Raw genomic sequence first — 20254 nt, forward strand, 5'->3', positions numbered from 1 at the left:
AATGGCTAGGATGATGGATTTGGTATGGGAAAGTGGGTCATACACAAACTCACTTTTCTCTCTCACATGGAATGCTTGGACGTGAGTTCTCTTGCTAGCTTGGGAGTTGTGAAGAGAAAGAGAGAAAAATGGGATGGGATGATATGGTGGGAGGATATGGTGGTTGTAAGGAAAGGAGATGGATGGGTATAGTTTGGTTTGAAAATTTGTAAAAGAGGAATGGGTAGGGGAGAGAGTGTTGCCTTATTAGAAAAGAGAAAGATGGGTTGCATGTACTTGAGGTATGGAGTGTACTTGATTGATTGATTGATTGATTGATGGAACACATTGTAGAGATTTCCTCGAAATTCGCAACGCAGGGCATTTTCTTCGAATTAAACGCAGGCCCACATCTTCTGACCTGGGTATCTGTTCGGTGCGCAAGTCGCGACGTTAGAACCGTGGCGACGGCGCGGTCGCTAAGGTACAAGTTTTGAATCGAGCCGACGTTGGTATGTAGGACCCGGTTTAGGATCGCGCGCAAACATCAGGTATAGGTCGAGGATTACCGGAATTCGACCGGAAGAACCGTGGAAGCCTACGGAATGGTACAGATTAGGATACAGGCCTTACAATTCAGGTGTGTCTTTGTCAGATGCTTCAGGTAGTACTTGCATATTTGGATCTAATATGTAGTAGATCTTTAGCGCCGTCAGAAGAAATTTCAACTTGTCTTGTCATCTCGTAAAATTAGTTTCATCAAACCGATCAAGACGTATCAAGTCCTGATTCATCAACTTGATGGATGAAATATTGTCGGCTTCTATCACAAATAACGCTTTAAGATTTTTGAAAAATTTACATAATAATATTTTTTCTGTAAAATATAGAAACCGAAAAGTGCAAATTAATCTAAAATAAGGACAGGCTGAAGCACGTCTGAAACGTTATCCTTAAAGCGTTATTTGCCTCTACTCAAGTAAATTGAGTATACTAATAGGTTACAGGCAAACCGCTTCTAGGATACGACAAGCCTAGTGTGGGTCTGCGTTCAGCAAACACGAAGGCCCACCAATGGAACTCTTGTATACACTATCTGGCAAAATTACAATAAAAGAAAATTCTCAAAAGAGAAAATATAAAAAAATTTGTGACTTAGACCACTTCACTGGTCAGGTTTTCAGCCACTGGTTCAGTTGAACCATTCTAGACCACACCGTTGGTCTATTCTTCAAGCTATGGTTCTAATCAACCTTACTATACTACTGATATTTTGATCTATAGTAGAGGAGATGCTTTGATTCGTATTGGGATTGCTGGAGTGTGGTGAGATGGATTGGAAACCCATCCAAGCCTTGTTTATATAGGCTGTGGTGGCTGGGGGTTATGGTCCAGGGAAATAAATCCTATGACCGTTTTCTAGTTGTTCTAGAAAACTAGCCATTTTCTGACTGTTGTGCATGGGCCATTAAGCTGCTGCATGCTGACTGTTGTGAAACAGCAGCTAGCCGTTTTCTAGCTATTGGGCTAGCCATGCAATAGTTACAGCTGGACCCTACACTAATGGCACAGCTGTTACAGATCTGCTGCAACAGCTCTAGCTATATATACTGAAGGACTCTAATTCAGTCCTCTAGTCTCCCCTTCATCCAGCCATCCGCCTTAGCCACTTAGTCGCACCGCGACACGCACACGTCTCGCTCAAGGTCGTGAAGGAGCGACCATCTGCGACACGATGCGGACGTGCAAAGTGCAAAGTGCGCCACTAACACCTCTATAGCCACATTACCTCACATGCCCACGCCCTTACACCGAGCTCGAGATAAAGGCCGAGCCCGTGCTCGAACGCGCGCGCAGGTGTTCCAGTACACGCAAGTTCCATTCTCCTTTGGACCATGTATGTAAGTATTATAATATTCCACATCCTTCATATAAACCACAAGATCTTCTCTTCCATTTTCCATGTGGGACTATTCTTAAAAAACCCCAAAAGCTTTTTACAAAACTTTTAATATATTCTATTATATTTTATTTTAAAATATATTTTATAAAATCAATATTTTTTGCAACGCATATAGCATGGTCATTCTTAGTCAAACTAAAAGGAAAACTTTTCGTAGAATGGTTGATATTTTCTTAGAAGCAATAAGGAAGTAGGAGTGAATAATGAAAAAGGCATCTGGAATTGGAAATAGATCACACGCAGTGGTGTTATACAGTGAGGATTCCAAATCCTATTGCGATACAGACGTTACGTAATTGAAGATCATGTAAAAACCACAATGCAGCTACTGCTTCTTAAAAGCCTATAAAAGCAACATCCGAGGAAGAGTTTTGAGCACTCACCGTAAACAATCAAGCTCTCTAATATGCATCATTGTAGTATATATTATGAGTATGTTAAATATCTACGACCATCGTCGTTAGATTATCCAATTATCGAGTTCTTACTTAATACATTATCAACCACATCCTGCTAACTTCACACCAACAACTATCTCATAGCCATCTGATAGTTTTCACGATCGTTTTCCTAGCACAAGTCGCCATATGTATTTATTTTTTTTCTCTGCTTAATTTTCTTTCTTTCTTTTTTGCAAATTGTAGCTTTTACATTTGACCTAATAAAATCGGCAATCTAACTTTATTTTTAGTTTTGTCCGACTATTATATTGCTTTACTAAGAAACCTAATACACTATCACCGTTAAATAAAAGTCCTTGTTTCTAAGGCAAAATAATCAAATTCAAAAGGACTAGTCATCCCCTTCTAGAATTGCTTAATCGCTGTAACAATTGGTAGTTTAACAATCAAGCTAATCTTCACAGGTCCGGTCTTGATTCAACTAGTTTGGCGCCTGAGGTGACAAGCATTTAATCAAATCAAGTTATGGACGACCTTGGCACACCTGATACCAATCACATACGTTTGATCAAATTTAGGTTGTTCATAACATGTGTGGTCATGTGTCAAGATTGATCGACAACAAAAAGATAAGCAAAACAAGACTCCAAGCACCCCAAAACCCTGTTAGGCACCTTGAAATTAGGTGTGATTGGAAGTGGCTAAAGGAAAATGCACCAAATGGTGTGTTTGGTGTCATCAATTTTGTGGAATAAAGGTAAATGAAAACAAACTTTATTTGTGTTTGAAAATACCTTTGTTTTGCTATGAACGGCATGTAATTGGTGTGGAATGACTTTTTTCCATTTTTAAAAATAGGATGGTGGGGTTACTAATATGCCGTACACTTGGCACATTTATGATATCCTAAAACCATCCAATTATTGACAACATGACTAAAATTACACCAATAGAATAATCAAAACTATCCAACCGTTGGTCATTTAAATGGACATTTAAGAAAACATTTGCAAGTTACTCATTTGTGATCCTCCAACCGATGTAGGGAATCTTCTCATTTTTTGTGAAAATATATAGTTCAATGGGCTTATACAATCATTTTGTAAAATATCACATTTGTACACTAATTTGAAATATTAAAGCTAATTTAGTGAATCAAAATCAGGATATGTGAATATGCTAAAGAATTTCAATGCATGGATCACTTGGGAGCTTGTAAATGGATGTAAATGTGAAAAGAATTGAAATTGGAGGTAAATGAATTACTTATTTGTGTTTGGATGTGAGTAAAATGAAATGCATTGAAATTCAAATATTCTATTTGGATGAGCATAGAGAAGTGGAATTAGAATACATTGGAATTTTTCAATATATTCCAGGAACATATGTAATATCCTATCCTATATTAATGTACATATGTGATATTTAACAAAATGACTATAATAAGCCCATTGAAATATATATAATTTAGCAAAAATAAGAAAAATTCAAGGCTTAGGTAGACTACAAATCTAACGATCACAAACAAGTAACTTGCCAACAGTTGTTAACCATCCATTTAGATGGTCAACTTTTAAATGGTTTGGATCATTCTATTGGTATGATTATAGTGATATAGCTAATAATTAGATTATATTGTCAATATGCCATGTGTATGATGGACATGTGCATAGCAACACCTTTGTTTACTTGTGAGACTCTCCAAGGAAGCCCCAGAAGGCATTTCACCTCATTTACTTCCTCTCTCATAGAGAGGATTTCAATTATAAGTTTATTTACCACATTTCATTTCATTTCCATGGAGTGGTATTCACTCTCATCCAAATGTGCCTGTGAGGCAATTTACCTCAATTTCCTCTCATTTAGCTCCGTTTACTCCAATCCAAACAGTCACTTAGAGGCATCTAAATACAATTAATTATAGGTTGCCAAACATAGTAATGTATATCTATCATCTAACCTGTTCATAAGATTATACAAACATGGATTAAGGGAAAACATAAATATAAGCTTAATCCAAAACTTTTGTAGCCTCGAAGGATTTTTTTGTTAGGCTTGAGGCGAAAAGATAGAAAATTAATCACTTAAAGATAGGCTTAACGCTTGTTACGATGTTGTTATCTTTAAGGCGACATTTACACCCTACTAGTGATTAAACCAATTTATAAAAGGTTTCAACAAATCCACCTCCAGGATACAATAAGTCTCTTCTCCAAAACCGGAGAAATGTGGGCTTCAGCCTGCAAACCGAAACCACAGCCCGAACACACTTTTACAGCGTACAACCCTGATTTTTGTGTTGTTACAACTTACCCCCTAAAAACTATTTGCAATTTGCTGCCTGAAAAACTATTTACCGTATAGCGCCTGAAAGTTGCAACTTTTCAAAAAACATCCAAAACCGAAAATGAAAAAGAATGAGAAGAAGATGGATATGAGATTATTGGATTTGTTATTTTCGGATTGACCCAAAGATGGGTTTATATAGAGTTACAAGATATGTTTTAAAATCATTTTCATGGAAAGACATCTTTTTCCATGGTGTCTTTTCGATTATGGTAACCCTAAACTAATTCTAAAACTAGAACAATTCATAAAACTACAGCGCAGTACCTGGCAACGGTGCCAAAAACTAGTTCGCTTGTACCCCAAGTGCAAGGTTGCGATGCAGTAATAATCTCGGTGAGACCGTGGTCGTACCCACATGGACAGTAAAAGAGTGATTTTCCTAACTATTTTAGAACTAGAACTAGTATCTAATTCAAATCTGAAATTTTAAGAAATCATTGTATTAAAGTAAAACTATCAATAGAATAGAAACTGGGGTTTCAAGGATCTACTTACAATCATTATAATGTATCCTCACTTGATCTAATCAATACTTCGACTGGAATTAAAGTCCTAATTTATCCAGCCAAATAATCCAACAATTAAAAGCATCACAAATAGTTCCAATATAAATTTAAACATTCATAGTAGTAATTCATTCATAAATGCCTTATTGACTTGATTGTAGAGATATCGAAGCATCTACCATGCTTGGAGTCAATGGTTGATCAAGGATTTATACGGATCAAACAATCATAAATAGTGTAGAAAGTACTCGGAGAATCCATAAGCATATATCGTGCCCCCGGAGTTGATGATAGATTAAAATAATAATAAAAAATAGCTCTTTATTGAATTAAAAAGACTATGAAGTATCCAACATGAAGTTCATAACTTAAATCAAAGTAAGATCATATATCCACGGTGCCGGTTGCTGCTGCGAAAAGTGTATGGCTTTGGACAAGTCTCGTGGCAGGAGGAGCGGCATTGCAGAGTGCAGATGCATCAAAGGATGGTAATGCTTCAAACACGAAGGCACCAAAAAGTAGTATCCCTGACCCTGCACAGACAAAGCAGCCTGCAGATCCGGTTTTTGAGGGCTCCCATTTTGGAAATGGAAAGCTCTTTGGTAATGGTGGAAGGGCTGACAACAACAAGGAAGCAAACTCGGAGAAACCCAAGTCAACCCAACATACCAAGATCTTCTAGCAATGAGTTTAGGCAACAACCTCCTGTTTCAAATCAAGGAGGTCCTAGCAATGGAAGTTCTGAAAGCAGCTTTCCCCCACCACCTCCTCCTTCTGGCTTTCCCAAGGAAGAGAAAGGGACAGGTTTTACTTCTCCATAAATGGACCAAGATGTATGTGTTATATATCCCACACTGTTGCAAGTCATGTTAGTGCATGAATCCAAAAATGAGGACCAAACCTCAAGTGGACCACTCCATGGAAAAGCATTCATAGGGCCCACCGTGATATGTTTATTTGCCATCCAACCTGCTCATAAGGTCACATAGGCCTGGATGAAGGGAAAACAAAAAAGGTCACATAAGCCGTATGAAGGTAAAACACAAATATCAACTTGATCCAAAACTTCTGCTGCTGCCAAGAAGTTTTCAATGGCAGTCATTCAATCCCCACTGCTTTCTTTGGTGTAGTCCACTTAAACTTTGGATCAGCCTCATGCCCTACAATGACCTGCAAAATAGACGGATGGTGTGGATATGACACATCATGGTGGGCCACAACTCCACCACGGACTGCAACACACCGTGTTGGATAGATAAAAACGGTTTTTATCCAAATAATAAATAAAATCTCGATAACCTGTAAGCTTCTACTTAACCTGAATCTGCCATTCTCTGAACATCCAAATGGTGAGCAAAATGTCTAAAGTTCGTGATCTCTATTTTTTATTTAAAGCTCGTGATCTCTCTCTCTCTCTCATTTAAAGAGAAGTGGGGTTGAGCATTCTGAGCCCACGTGGTTGTATATGACATCCAAAAGGTGCAGCCTGCTCCGAAAATCAAGCCAAACCAATCATCGGTTGGGCTGCACATGGAATTGGTCATACAACCATGGTACGGCCCACTGAACTGGTAGAATACCATGAACGCGGATTAGGTGGTGTTGCCAGCAACAGCGGTGGTGTTTGTGATGCGTTGGACAACCAGGGGGTGTGATGTATGTGGTCCATATCCAAGCTGTCCGTCCGTTTTCTTAACCCAAAAAATGAAGCAGATCTGAAGCTCAAGTGGACCACACCACAGGAAAAGGTGATGATAATGACACCCACCATTGAAACCTTCCAAGGGCCCACCATAATGTTTATTTGTCATAGAACTCATTGGTAAGTTCACGCGGTCCTATAGGTCAAGAGAAAACACATATATTAGTTTGATATATAAAATTAATTAATTAATTAATGGTGGGCTGTGATGTGGTCCACTTGAGCTTCAAAATTACTTGATTTTTCGGTTCATGCCTTAAAATGAGGTGCAAAAGGATGGGTGGCCTGCTTATATAAAAACAGATACATCAATACAAACGGATCACAACACCGCTAAGGGTGGCATTAGCAACACCACCTAATCCCCCCATAATTCTAGATTCCACTTGTATCAAAGAAAACAGTCCAAGGACATTTGGGTCATTGTGCTCTGCATCCGTTCCGTTTATGAATATTGGATACTTCAATTGGCCATTTTCCCACGTCCAGCTGGCGCAAGATCATCATCATGCCTCGTTAATTCGACCAGTTATATCCTTCGAAGCCATCCGTTTCTGTACTGGTGTGGTCCATCTTTCAGCGATCTGGATCTTTTTTCTTCTTTTTTTTTCTTTTTTTTTTAAAAACCAAGCCCCTTTCTCTAAACTAGTAACAGACCCAACTATCTCTTCTTTTCAAAAATCCACTTTCAGGCCATCTATTTAACTCCACAAGGTGTTTAATCGTCAAATGCCCATTTCGTGGATGCATCAAACGGGCCCTAAAATGGGCCACACCTGCATGGAGTGCAGACTTGAGTGTAAGCTTTTCTTTTCACATCCTTGCTTCATGACCATAAGAGAGTAGAGAGGAATCTTTGATGAATCTGTTGTGCCAAGGAAATGGTATACGATCCTCGTATAAAGACTGCAAAAGGGTAATCCGATGCATACTCCAAAAATGAACTTTTATTTAAAACAGGGGACAATGAAGACACGACCTATCTATATAAGGGGCCGAGAGGTGGCTTCGAATGCACAAGGAAATGCCTAGAAACCCCCTTCCTCGGCTACAGAGCTTTGCCTTCACAATCAAGTGGCAAAAAAAAAAAGAGGCGACATCAACCCACCTTTTGTGATATAACATTTTCATTTGATGTGGAAGTGAGAATTAGGCCTCATCAGATGCCCCATTAAAAAACACTCCCAAAATGACAAAAGGAACACACGACAACATCATTACAAATATAAAATCTAGCTAATCCATCCATTAACAGTATCTAGATTATTTGTTTCCTTTTCGCCCCGCCCCCCCAGCAACAAAGAATTTTTATTTAAGGGTAAAAAAGAAGCAATATCAATCAAGGCAACAGATAAGAGTCACATTATTCATATCTAGATGGCAAAGATTAATCTAATTCATCCAGTTTACTGCAATGTTCATCAAGATTCCAAACAATTTGGAATCAATCAATTGCTGTGAAATGCCAAGCTATTTACCCAAGGCGCACGCGATCCATATACTGCACCTCTACATATCCCAAGTACATACATTAGTATTTCCATACAAATTGAACCAAATCCAGCATCTCTAAAGAATCTTTCCAGCAGATGAAAATTCTGCACTCTACATACACAGATGCCAAACAAAACTTATTCAACCACTCACCCGTGGCAACATTGCCCTGTATATATATATATATATATATATATATATATATATATATATATATATATATATATATATATATATATCTTACTACATATAAGGAATGATCAAAAACACCCTGTTTGAATGAGATGCATGTCCATCCAGCACAAGTGCCATTGTGCATGAGCGGAAAAAGGTGGTCTCCACCATGAAGTTCACCGCGCACAGAAAACAGGCTGGCCCAAACAAATCAGCATCATGGTTCAGAACATCCAATGTCTTCGCACTGTGCAGCCTGCCTAATCCGGAGTGATATGATCTTCATGGTGGGGCCCACCTTATGCATGGGTTGGATGTGGTTTGCAAATGAATTGGATTGACATGAAGCACATGTCCAATGGGGTGTATGTGATCATTCCTGTTACATATATATTAACTTCCAAACCTGAGAGGTTATGGTTTTAAGGAAGAAAAGGGTTGTGCGAAGGATATGCTTCCTTCTGCCTTTTATAAGCCCTGAGAAGTGATGGGAAATAAAACAGGTGTAAGCCAGAAAAAGTTCAAAACTCTCATTCTTTGAGTAGGATGCAAAAAGGTTCCCTTACCTTGAAGCATTTAAACCACCAAGTGCAACTGTTCCGAAAATCAGAAGAAAGAATGGTGCCATAACCAAAGCACGATTGCTTCTTCCCCCATAAACTCTTGGAACACCCGTTCTCACAACTCGTGCATATGTTGCTAATCAAGAAATACAAGAAGAGAATGTACATGAATTGTAACAGAAAGCGAGATTCTCAAGAAAAATCTATCAAAAGGCAATTACCATGATCCGAACGTTCTAGTCGTGTACCTGTAAAGACCATAAAAATGAAATATTCAGCAATAGATCAAGATCCCTTTGGAATGTATACCTAATTTGCTTTCTTCTTGATGGAATATATCCTCCTCCATACATTCCATTTCTCGAGGATTTTCTTATCATGGTTTGCAAACTCATATCGTTGACTTGCAAATGTTAGTTCAATAAAAATGTTAGATGAATATCTTTCGATATTGCTAACTTTGATATATAGCTTGCAATAAGCTTTTCCGATTAGTTTATCAAATTCAGTAAAGAAAGTGCAAGAATGACAGTTGCAGATTTCCAGTACTTTACCACCCCTAATATAAAAGAGACTAGACAATCAACAATGTACCTGCCATGATGCATGTCATAAAACAGATCCATCGTCATCATCATCAAAATTGACCACGTCCCAGTGTGTGTGTATATACATATGTATGTATGTATGTATTGACTACCTAGTCCTGGTGTCCAACACCGAACAACTATTCATACGATTTTTTTTGAAAGGCAATTATTCACAAGAATAATGCTAACAGATGAGGAATCGAATCCAAATAGAAAATTAATTTTTCGAACAAAGGGAGCACAGCATGTAAAAAAATGTTAATAACAATGCAAGGAAATTCAAACAAATTGCTCCCCAATCAATCAAGGCAGAGAAAAGGTGCAGAAATAAGCTTTTGATTGTCAAATGCCACCAATCTAGTCAGTAGCGCACAGGTCGATTAACTCCCATAATGTGACAGCATTAGAAGAAGACAGTGACAGATGAAGCAGAACCAGTAACTCAACTCAGCTATGTGAGTAACTTCAAATTAATAAATTACATAGCATACACAATCAAATTTTCCTTTCATTAACAATTAACAGTTATTGCATAAGTTACTCATTGATTTAGCAGTTCATTTGATCGCGTGGCATGAACACGTGAACTTTAAATCTACTAATCGCTCAAACCATCATCAAGAAAATCAAGATCATCATCGTTGTTGTCGGCAATGGCAATCATAGCAACAGGATGATGAACCTGTAGCGGTTCGACTACACCCAGATTATCTGTATCCATAGGCTCATTTGCCTCTGCTTTAACAACTCCATTCTCTTTCGCCCTGTTTTCATTTGCCTCAGCCTGTTCCATCTCATTATAAGGAATCACCTACATTCAAAGGGTAAAGATTTTGATAAATCACCATAGTGAAATTTACAAAAGATAAAAGCACATGTGAAAGATTAAAATCCAGGCCAAAAACATACCTTATTTTCCTGGAAAGCTGGCTTCTCTGTCTCTAAAATCCAATCCTCCAATAAGCTTTCTAACAAGATGGTATCCAGGGAGATGGATTCATCAAGATTTCGCCTTAATTGCCGTTCCCTGAGGCGCAAGTTGTAGTGGACATGGATAAGGTCATTCAATCTTTTCTGAGACAGACGATTCCGCATTTTACTATGCATCTGATCAAATGAACTCCAGCTGTGTTCGCAAACAAACGAAGAGCATCTCTGGCTTAATATGCGTATGGCAATCCGCTGGAGCTGTAAGCAATTAATCCCATGTTGTTGCCACCAAGCAGCTAATAAGTCAAGCAAAAGAGCATCTTATTATCACCAATAAAACAATCATTACGTATATAAAACATCTAATCATAACATTCGTACAAATAATTGAGAACAACCGATTGAGTCACTAATCACTTTAATCTTATCACCTGGCTCAAGCTCTGTTCTAGTTCTTATAGCCAGTTCAGATCCAAAATCTGCTTTTGCGGAAACAAAATCAGAAATCTGAAACAAAGATGTCATAAAACAAACAAAATTTCAAGTTTCTGAATTATTGCAACCATAGGTCCATAGGTGAATAATAAGATCGTTCAAACAATAAATACCTGCATAGATGCAGAAACTCTCCTTCCATTATCTGGTTCTAGTCGAACTATACATTCATTTAGACCACGAATTACCTCAGGATGCTACATTTTTATAAAAGTAATATTAGTTATTGGAAAGAAAAACACCAAACCTGTAAAAATGTAAATATAAAACATTTATTTATGTACCGCTAAGAAATCGGAACGGTGGCGGTACGATGGATTCAGAAAGTACGATGCTGCATAGAGAGGATGATGGAACAACGAATTCCAATGGTTGTCTATTACACTCCAAAATGGCCCATATTTCCGTGCATCATCACCATGAACAACTTTAATAGCAAGCTTAGCTCCGTATATGTTGTTATAAATTGATGCCATTGATAGGCCTTCGTCACTATCCACCTTCTGAAGCACTTCCATGATTGGGGCCACGGACTTGCATACATATTGCGTCTTCTTCCAGAATGTAGAGTTTAAGACAATCTTCTCGACTTCCTTACCTTCATCTAGTTTCGCAAAATGAGATGAAGTCCATTTGTTTGACTGAAACATCTTTTTAAGACAGGCCTTATGGTCCAACAAGCTCTGTAAAGTAATGAAACTAGTGGCATACCTCGTAACAGCTGGCCTAACAATATCTCTACCTTCTGTAAATTCTTTTCTCATGAGATCTAACAGCCAACTGCAATTATATATGAACTTTGTAACTTTTTTGCCTTTGTCCATGCACTCACTCACCCATTTTATCTTCACAAGATCTTCAAGTACTCGATCAATGCTGTAGGCTGCACATGGTGTCCAAAATAAACTCCTCCTCTTCTCCTCTAGCAACTTCCCAGCAGCCCTATAGCTTGCAGTATTTCCAGTGACCACCTACAGTGTTAACAGAAAATAACTTAAAGGCCATAGAGTTATAATAAAACATACATATAGTACAAAGAATTATTTTTTTATTATAAAAAATTTATTAAAAAAAAAAACCATAGGTGGATATGTACCTGCACCACGTTTTCCTCACCCACTTCCTCCACAACTCTATCCAACAGTCTAAAAAGACTTGTGGCGTCTTCTATGATATTGGAAGCATCGACATGCAAGACAAAGTATGCACCGCGTGGGCAAGATACCCAAAGATTGATTAGTGTCCTACCCTGCACATCTTCCCAACTATCTGCCATGATAGTGCAGCCGGTGATTGCCCAAGAAGCTTTGAATTCCACTTGACATTGTTTAATGGTTGCAATTTCATCCTGGAGAAACTGACCGTAAATCATTCTACCAGAAGGGCCTTTCAAACCTGGGCCATATTGACCAACCAAATCCAGCATCTTCTGAAAATATGGGGAGCTGGCAGCTGTAAATGGTACAGCAGCATGATAGAAAAATTTGCAGATTGCAGAGATCACTTCCTTCAGAGCTTTTCGGTTTGAACATGTCTTTAGTTTTGTTTCCTTGTTGGATGATGGTCTGCCACTATTTAGCAACATTGCATGAATATAATCTGATTTCAACTTTTTATGTTGTGGTTCTGTACTGCAAGTGCCACTGCTTGGTGGCCTGCCCCTACTAGATCTTTTTCCAGTGGCTTTACCAGTGGGAGTAAAAATTTTATCATCAATAATCTGCTTTTCCTTACTTCTACCATCTACAGCTTCTTCAACATCATTGTCATCATTGCCATCATCATCATGATCAGTAAATGACTGCCTATAGAAAGTTGAAGTTTCTTTACCTTGAGGTTGCCTCTGTCTCCTAACACTACGGTGCCATTTCATATTTTCTTTAATTTTATGAAATACTTCCTCAGGAGCCTTTTTACAAGGTGCAACTTCACCAGGAATCTTAGCTAGATGTTGTTTGAATCGGTTTATACCGCCGCTAACTATTTTTTCACAGTAATTGCATTTAACCTTCTTCTTCCTCTCATCTTGAGCAACACCATGTTCCCATCCAGGATCAACAAGGCCTAACGATCGAAGCGGTGCCAAATTTTTTGCCATGCCCTTATCAGCAATTGCCTGTTTCCCCCTGGGCCGGTAGTCCACAGGCTTTTCTTCCTTAATGCCATCATTATTAGAGTGTAAACCAATAGTTGCTTGTTCTTCATCAGATTTGCGTTTTTTCTTGCTAGCCTGATATCCCTCCAGATTTTCTTTCATTTTCAGATGTACTTCCTCTGGAGCCCTTTTACAATGTGTAACTTCCCCCGAAAGTCTAGCTAAATGTTGTTTTAATCGATATATACCACCACTAACTATTTTCCCACAATAATTGCATTTCACTTTTTTCTTTCTTGTGTCCTGGGCAACACCATGTTCCCATCCTGGATCGAATCCTGCCGTTCGAAGTGGGGCCATCTTTTCAACCTCAAAATGTCATGCAGCAACAAAGTTCCCTCTTTCTTGTTTGGCTGCTGCATGGAAAGAGATAACTCAAAGAAAAGAAAATGATTTGTAGCCACAAGTAAATATTTCCAGTAGCCAATTGTACTGTTGTCTGAAACGAATCGAGAACCATTGAAAACCAAATGATCAGTAAGTGAAAAAAATGTGAAAGGTCGTGTAATGCTTCTAACCAATCAAGAACTGATAAAAATCCAAATCAAGCCATGATTCTCACCAATCAATAGTTATGTTTTGTAGTTACTAACCAACCAAAATGAAAGAAACTTCACTTCTTTAGATTTCATATCATAAAATGACCCCAAAAAAAAAAACTCTTCCATCAACATGAGACAAACAGAAAAGAAAAAAAAAAAGAAGAAGAAGAAGGAGGAGGAGGACGAGGAGGAGGAGGAAAAAAAAAAACCAAAAAAGGAGTTTCAGTGAACTACAAGCTAGAAAACCTATCAGGTTCATTAACAGTTTTTTTTTTTTTAAAAGGAATTCGAGTTCAAGAAGCGCGGCATTGCTTACTCGATCAGCTGAGTTACTTGCTAGCAGAGTTTCAGTGAACTAAGAACTAGAATACCTAGCTATTAGGTGCATGAACAGTTTCAACTAAACAGGAAAAAAAAAAAAAAAAAACAAAACAAAACAAAACAAAACAAAGAATAGAATTCCAGATCAAGAAGCGTGACATACTTTGCTTGCTCGAATGGCTGAATATCCCATTCAAGTTCCAAAGTCCTGCTTATTTCCCCTTTTGAGGTCCAGCGCAGCAAGTTGGGGCCACACTTGCTTCCCCAAAACCCTCAAACAAATTCCTCAGGCAAAACTGGAAAATCCTTGTTAACCCTATTAAAATCAATAAATCTAGAAAAGACTGAAACTCTCTTAGAAGAGAGCAAACTTTCAGTAGAAATAATAATTTATAATTTTATTTAAAAAAAAAAAAAAAAACAAGCTAGTACAAGCCAAATAACCTAAAAAGTCATACATAGATTAAACAGGCAAGGTCAGAATAACTCCTTATTCATAGAGTTAGAAACAATCAATTCAATTCACGATTTTGACAAATCATACCAAGTCAGAGAAAGTATTAAAGGACAAAACAGGATGCATGATATTTTGACTCTCTGAGCCATCCTAGTTCATTTTAATAATTTCTCAGTCAAACCAAAGAGTTTGCAAACCATGATATTTCTGAGATTCTACTAAAGAGATGAGGGTGGGGCAAATTACCAGCCTGCAGGCATGAGTATGCTTCTGAAATCTGCAAAAAAATGGAACAACAATGGTCAGAGTTGCAGATTCAGGATTTTCACTGCAACTGAAAATGCTATGAAGAAGGAACTGCCTAATCTTAGAGAGAGAGGGGGAGGGAGGAAGGGAGAGAGAGAAGTACTAATTTAATTGCCCAATAATCACAACACAACAGCTCTATGCATGTGTAGACACATTGCTCATAAGATGATCTCTCAAATTGCATTTGAAAAGCAATAAACAGCTGAGCGGCGAAACTTTTTTCCCCCTAGATCAGCTAGACAAGGTAAAGCATGTTAAAGGAAGATTGAAACCAGATGCCAAAACAACCATGAAAACTTCAACCAATGGGTCATTGCACAACGCAGAGTAACCTAATCGTCATGTATAGTTGGGTATGTAGGTGATTAAAAGGAATGAAATCATACCCTCTATGAAGAAAAGAAAGACAAATTAATAAGGCTTCTATCATTTTTAAAACTGGATGCACTAATAAGACCACGTCACTTCTTTTTTTTGGAATTAAGACCATGTCGCTTGGTAGCAAATTTTTCAAAAAAATTAAAAATTAAAATGCTTCACAGATGACAGTTGTTAAGCAACAGAACTCTTGCTAATTCAAGTCTCTAGATATTCCCAAACCAACACCTCTGAAAATGAACTCCAGAAATCTTTCTTATTCAATGCATGGGGCAGAAAAGGCCAGGAGCAAGTGATGAAGCAGATAAGCATATACTTTTACTGTGTTATAGAAGAAGAAAACTTGAAACAGGTCTCTAGCTATGTGTCAATATCCATCACTGCCACAGCTATATTAAGTAAAGGCGATAATCTTAGTGTTTATTGGGCCGATAAGATTATCTTCTTTCATGGTGCTGATATGTGGATGGTAGGGATCGAAGGGTTGCAAACATGCAGCAGTGGCAATGGGCAGGCAGGCCTTATTGAGTTTGGACTCTACTAAAATTGGCTTGTTTATTAATTAGGCCAAAATTCAGACCTGGCCCCAGCCCATTTGAAATTGGGCCTCCATTTCAGCCCCGACCTGACTTATATCAGTCATAAACAGGCCTAGGTCTGAAATTGGCCAGGCCTCAACATAAAGTTTTGTCAAACTCGGGCCAAGCCCTAGCTAGCGTATAATTCAGGGCACACATTCTGGTCCGGCCCAACCCAAAGGCCTAAAATTGTCCAAGCCTAGCCCACAGTGGTGGTTAGGAAGCCTTATAGGTATGTTTTTAAATATCCATTATGAAACGGCCATATTGGCTGTATTTATATGCATCGGCCACCCCTACTATATGATACTGGGGATTCATGTGGGTTGATACCGTCCAATATGGGGCCATATCAGCCCATATCATATCAGCAATTGGGGGGCTGATATCGATATTTAAACCAAGCCTACGGGTCAGCCCAGCCCATTCAGAGCCACTGACTGTCACGCTATGCTCCCATGTGCTCCCAAATTTACTAGTGACGGGATGTCCTGCGAAAAAAAAAAATGTCAAAGATAGGAAGGGCTATGGTTTCAGGCTCTGACCAACATCGATCCAACTTAGAAGTATCAAATACAGAGGATATGGCAGGCTGTTTGATCGGATGATTCTACGAAGGTTTCAAATAGCAGACTTCTATTGTTCAATGATGGAAGGCTCACATAAGCATGCATCAACTATCAATGTACCAGGCAGATGCGTGACGTGACTCTTTCTTACCGATTTAAATTTGGATTCTGCATGAGATTTTTCATGTGCTGGAAAACGGTCTGGATGGGACTCCCATGCTTTTCTTCTATATGCTGCTTTAATCTGCAGTCATCGGTTCACTACAGTTAGAAATACATAGCAGCTCATCTACTCGAAAAGGCCACTCATGAAGTCGGAAGAAAACAGAGTTTCAAAGACCAGGTACCGGTGCACCACTCGTTCAGGAGAAAAACGGGTCGACTCACCGAGTCCGACTTGAATCGGCTGAGTCTCTTAGATTAAAGATCAGCACACCAGAACCTAAAACCCTAACCCTAAACCTCAACTCAACGGCTGATAGTTCCGGCACAAAATCAGGCTAACGAAACCCTAGAAAACAAGATCAGATCCGAGTTCGAGCTGAGTCGAAAAGGAAAAAAGACGAGTTTCGAGCTAATCATCCGGAAAAGGCGAATCTGATAACAAAAGCAACATCAATGGATGGGGAGAAACGAGGAGAAACGGAATCTGAGATGAATTTTCGAGATTTCTATGGGAACTTGACTGGAAAAGTGGAGAGATTTCAGGGCTTACCTGAGATGGAGTGGGATGAGAATCGGATGAAAACCCTAGGAGCTCCCGCGCGTCATCGACCTGCATTTCCTCCGTGGATTTTCGTCGGGTCTTTTTCTTTCGTATTTCGAGCGTATAGAATAGAATAAATGGAACTAGTGCTATGTTGCGCCTCGGTGCGTATTGCGCATACCTCTTACGTTGCCTTGACCGTCGAGTCTTGGACTCATGAGACTCGGGACTCGGGGGCGCTGCCACTTGCTGCAGGACGGAGTAGCATGACTTTGGAAGGAGCGCATAGGATGGAAAAAATTTGATACTCTGGAAGTGTATGTAGCTTCATAAGCAGGCACTCATGTTGTATATGCGCGGCATTGTACAACTCAGATTTAGCCGTCCAAATCGTGGGTCTCATTCCTGATAGACCATTTATAAAAAATTCATAGTCATTGTATTTCGTAACTAATAATTAGTGGAATCAATCTGATGACGGCTTATGACCAATATAAAAGAGAATAAGCTTTGATACTCTGGTGCGCATGCACTTGGAGACTGCACACGTTGCGTGCATGTAAATCAATTTAGACCTTCTAAAATGTGGGTTCCACTTCAGATGAACCATTTATAAAACTGAAATAATATTCACATCTAGTGGACGGGTAAGATGAAGAGTATTAACTGTTGAAACAAGAAACAAATGGCTTTTAACGGGATGTGGAATGACTAGTCACTCCCTATTTTGTTTCAAAATTTATATTAAAATTGAAATTTTAAATATTTTGATTTCCCTCCACATTTAAAATTTATGATATTTTGAATAGTAAGTTGTATACCACATGTGATTTACCAAAGAAAGATTTCTTGTATATAAAATAAACTTTTTGCCTTGAGGTTTGAGCTTCATTCAAGAGGCATGTGAATTTGGTTCATGAGGAGCTATGCCAATATCTATAATCTATGTCTAAAGGTGTACATGAACATAGCTAGCTCGGTTAGCTCGCTTGACTCGACTCAAAAAAGCTCGATTCAACTCGGTTTGAAGCTGAGTTTGAGCTGAGTCGAGCCGATTTTTTGAGCTCGAAGATGAGTTCAAGCCGAGTTCGAGTTAGCCCCAGCTCAACTCGACTCGGATCAAACCTAACTCGAATCGAACTTGGATAGAACTAGTCTGGTGACTCAATTACTTTAATATTGATGTTGCTCACCAAGTGTTTGATGAAATAACTCAAAGAAGTGTGGCTGGCGTCAAGGAAGGTATGTATATGAAACCAACACTTCTGGGTTTTTTTTTTTAAATGTTGCTTAGAAGGTGTTTGATAAAATACCTATAAAACCATTATTGTCGTTTCAAATACAGTGATATTTTGAAGGTCCAGTCCAAGTGTTTGTTAAAATTCCGCAATGGTGAACTCGGCTCAATCTTGGCTCAAATTTAGCTCAAACTGGCCCGAGCTATTGATCGAACCAAGCTGAGCTGAGTTCGAGCTGAGGTCAACTAGTGGACAAGCCGAGTCAAGTTGAGGCGAGCCCGACTCAGTTCGACTCGATGTACACCCCTATCTATACCATTGACCACACATGCATGCACGCCACGCTACGCCCATGGGTATGTGTGTGTGTGTATGGGTACTCATGAGACTTTATTTGCGAGAATGTACTCGCACTTATGTCTTGGTTGATCGCACCTGTTGGGTTTAAACCCAACGAACCAAGCCCTTTCGAAGGAATACTTAATGCACCACTTCGGAGTCCATATAAAGACTTTCGATTCATTTTTGAGAATAACAAAAATTTATTTATTCTTTTATAAAACTCTCTCTGTTATGGTTTACAAATTTTTTAATTGTTGAGTTCATCTCTAAGTTAACTCAGTATTTTTCGGGTTAAACTGTAAGTTGTTCGAGCCTGCGTACAATGAGTGCACTACCGGGATCGGGTTATAGTTGTTATATCGTGGAGGTCGATTGCTCTAAAAACTTGTTGCACTTGAAACATTGTCAAAGGGGAATAAATTCGATTTCAAGCCGAGTGACTCACATCACACCTTGACTTAAATTTATAAGTCTTCTATCTCGAATTTAATTTTCTTCTTTATTCTTGATTTAAAATAGTTTATTTGATTCAACCAAATATTCCAACAGATGGTGTCACGACGTCCATTCATTTTATCAGCTCATGAGCTAGATTCAAAAAATGAGTCAAATCCAAATACAAAAACAAGGCATATCGAAATCTTAGGTGGGAGCGGATTAGGTGGAGCCCGACCTCACCCAAGTAGGTTAGCCTTTATTGTGGGTCCCACCCACTTGTTTAAATTATTTTATTGCATGGTCTAAGAAATGAAGCAAATCAAAGTCTTAGGTGGACCATACCATAAAAAACAGTAAAAGCTTTGAATGTAACTTATATTTGTTTTTTCCCTTTATCCTAGTTAATGTGACCTTATTAACAAGGATGGCTAATTATCAAAACATTATGGTGGGCTTAGGAAGTTTTCGATGGTGGGGTTCAATCACCATTGTTTTCCTATAATATAATCTACATAAAACTTGGATGTACTTCAACTGTTTTTTTTTTTTTTGGCTAGTGCTGTAGAATGATTCGACAAAATGAATATACATCTTAGATATAGAATACATACATCAAGGTGGAGCCCATTGTAAAGGCCACATCTTTTTAAGTGAGGTTAGGCAAACCTAATCCACTCCCATATAAGGTAGACTATGCCATAGGAAATAATGGGATCATGAAATTTTTGAATGAATAATCTCATAATTGTGTTTTACTTTTCACTTGCGTCTGTATCACCTTATCTATATATGTAAGATGGCAAATAAATATTACATTGTTGTGTTTTTTTTTTAAAAAAAAATTTAAAATTAAAAAATAAAAGTTTATCTAATAAGTAAATAAATATATTAATAATTAAAACTTTCCATAAATAAAGTCTGCACTTAGATGGTAAGAGATGAAATTTTTACTTCTACAACCATGGTTCAATTCTTCTCGTGCGACGTGGGCTGTAAGGTTACTTGGATACTTTTTTGCGCTTTATTAAATGCACTTAGCACTTCACATTGCATGGAGCCAAAAGAGCCTTAGTCT

The 20254-nt window shown here is 38.4% G+C and overlaps 1 protein-coding gene across 18 annotated transcripts; it reads right to left on the reverse strand.

Moving 5' to 3' along the window:
* Positions 1-7525: 7525 nt before the first annotated feature.
* LOC131224790 (uncharacterized) lies at positions 7526-17440 on the reverse strand. Of its 18 annotated transcripts, none has more exons than XM_058220161.1 (9): positions 17171-17419; positions 14868-14898; positions 14328-14460; positions 12243-13654; positions 11431-12117; positions 11260-11343; positions 11083-11158; positions 10631-10947; positions 10042-10532 (listed from the first exon to the last, which is right to left on the reverse strand). In XM_058220161.1, the coding sequence occupies exons 4-9, from the start codon at positions 13599-13601 to the stop codon at positions 10320-10322; spliced, it is 2736 nt and encodes a 911-aa protein (XP_058076144.1). In that variant the 5' UTR covers positions 13602-13654; positions 14328-14460; positions 14868-14898; positions 17171-17419; the 3' UTR covers positions 10042-10319. The 18 variants fall into 18 exon arrangements, 16 of the variants coding, with proteins under 16 accessions (XP_058076152.1, XP_058076153.1, XP_058076154.1 ...); XM_058220162.1 differs by having other exon boundaries at positions 12243-13657; positions 17171-17401; XM_058220165.1 differs by lacking the exon at positions 14328-14460 and having other exon boundaries at positions 17171-17401.
* Between the last annotated feature and the right edge of the window lie 2814 nt (positions 17441-20254).

Source organism: Magnolia sinica, chromosome 14, assembly GCF_029962835.1.
Source record: "Magnolia sinica isolate HGM2019 chromosome 14, MsV1, whole genome shotgun sequence".
NCBI lineage: Eukaryota > Viridiplantae > Streptophyta > Magnoliopsida > Magnoliales > Magnoliaceae > Magnolia > Magnolia sinica.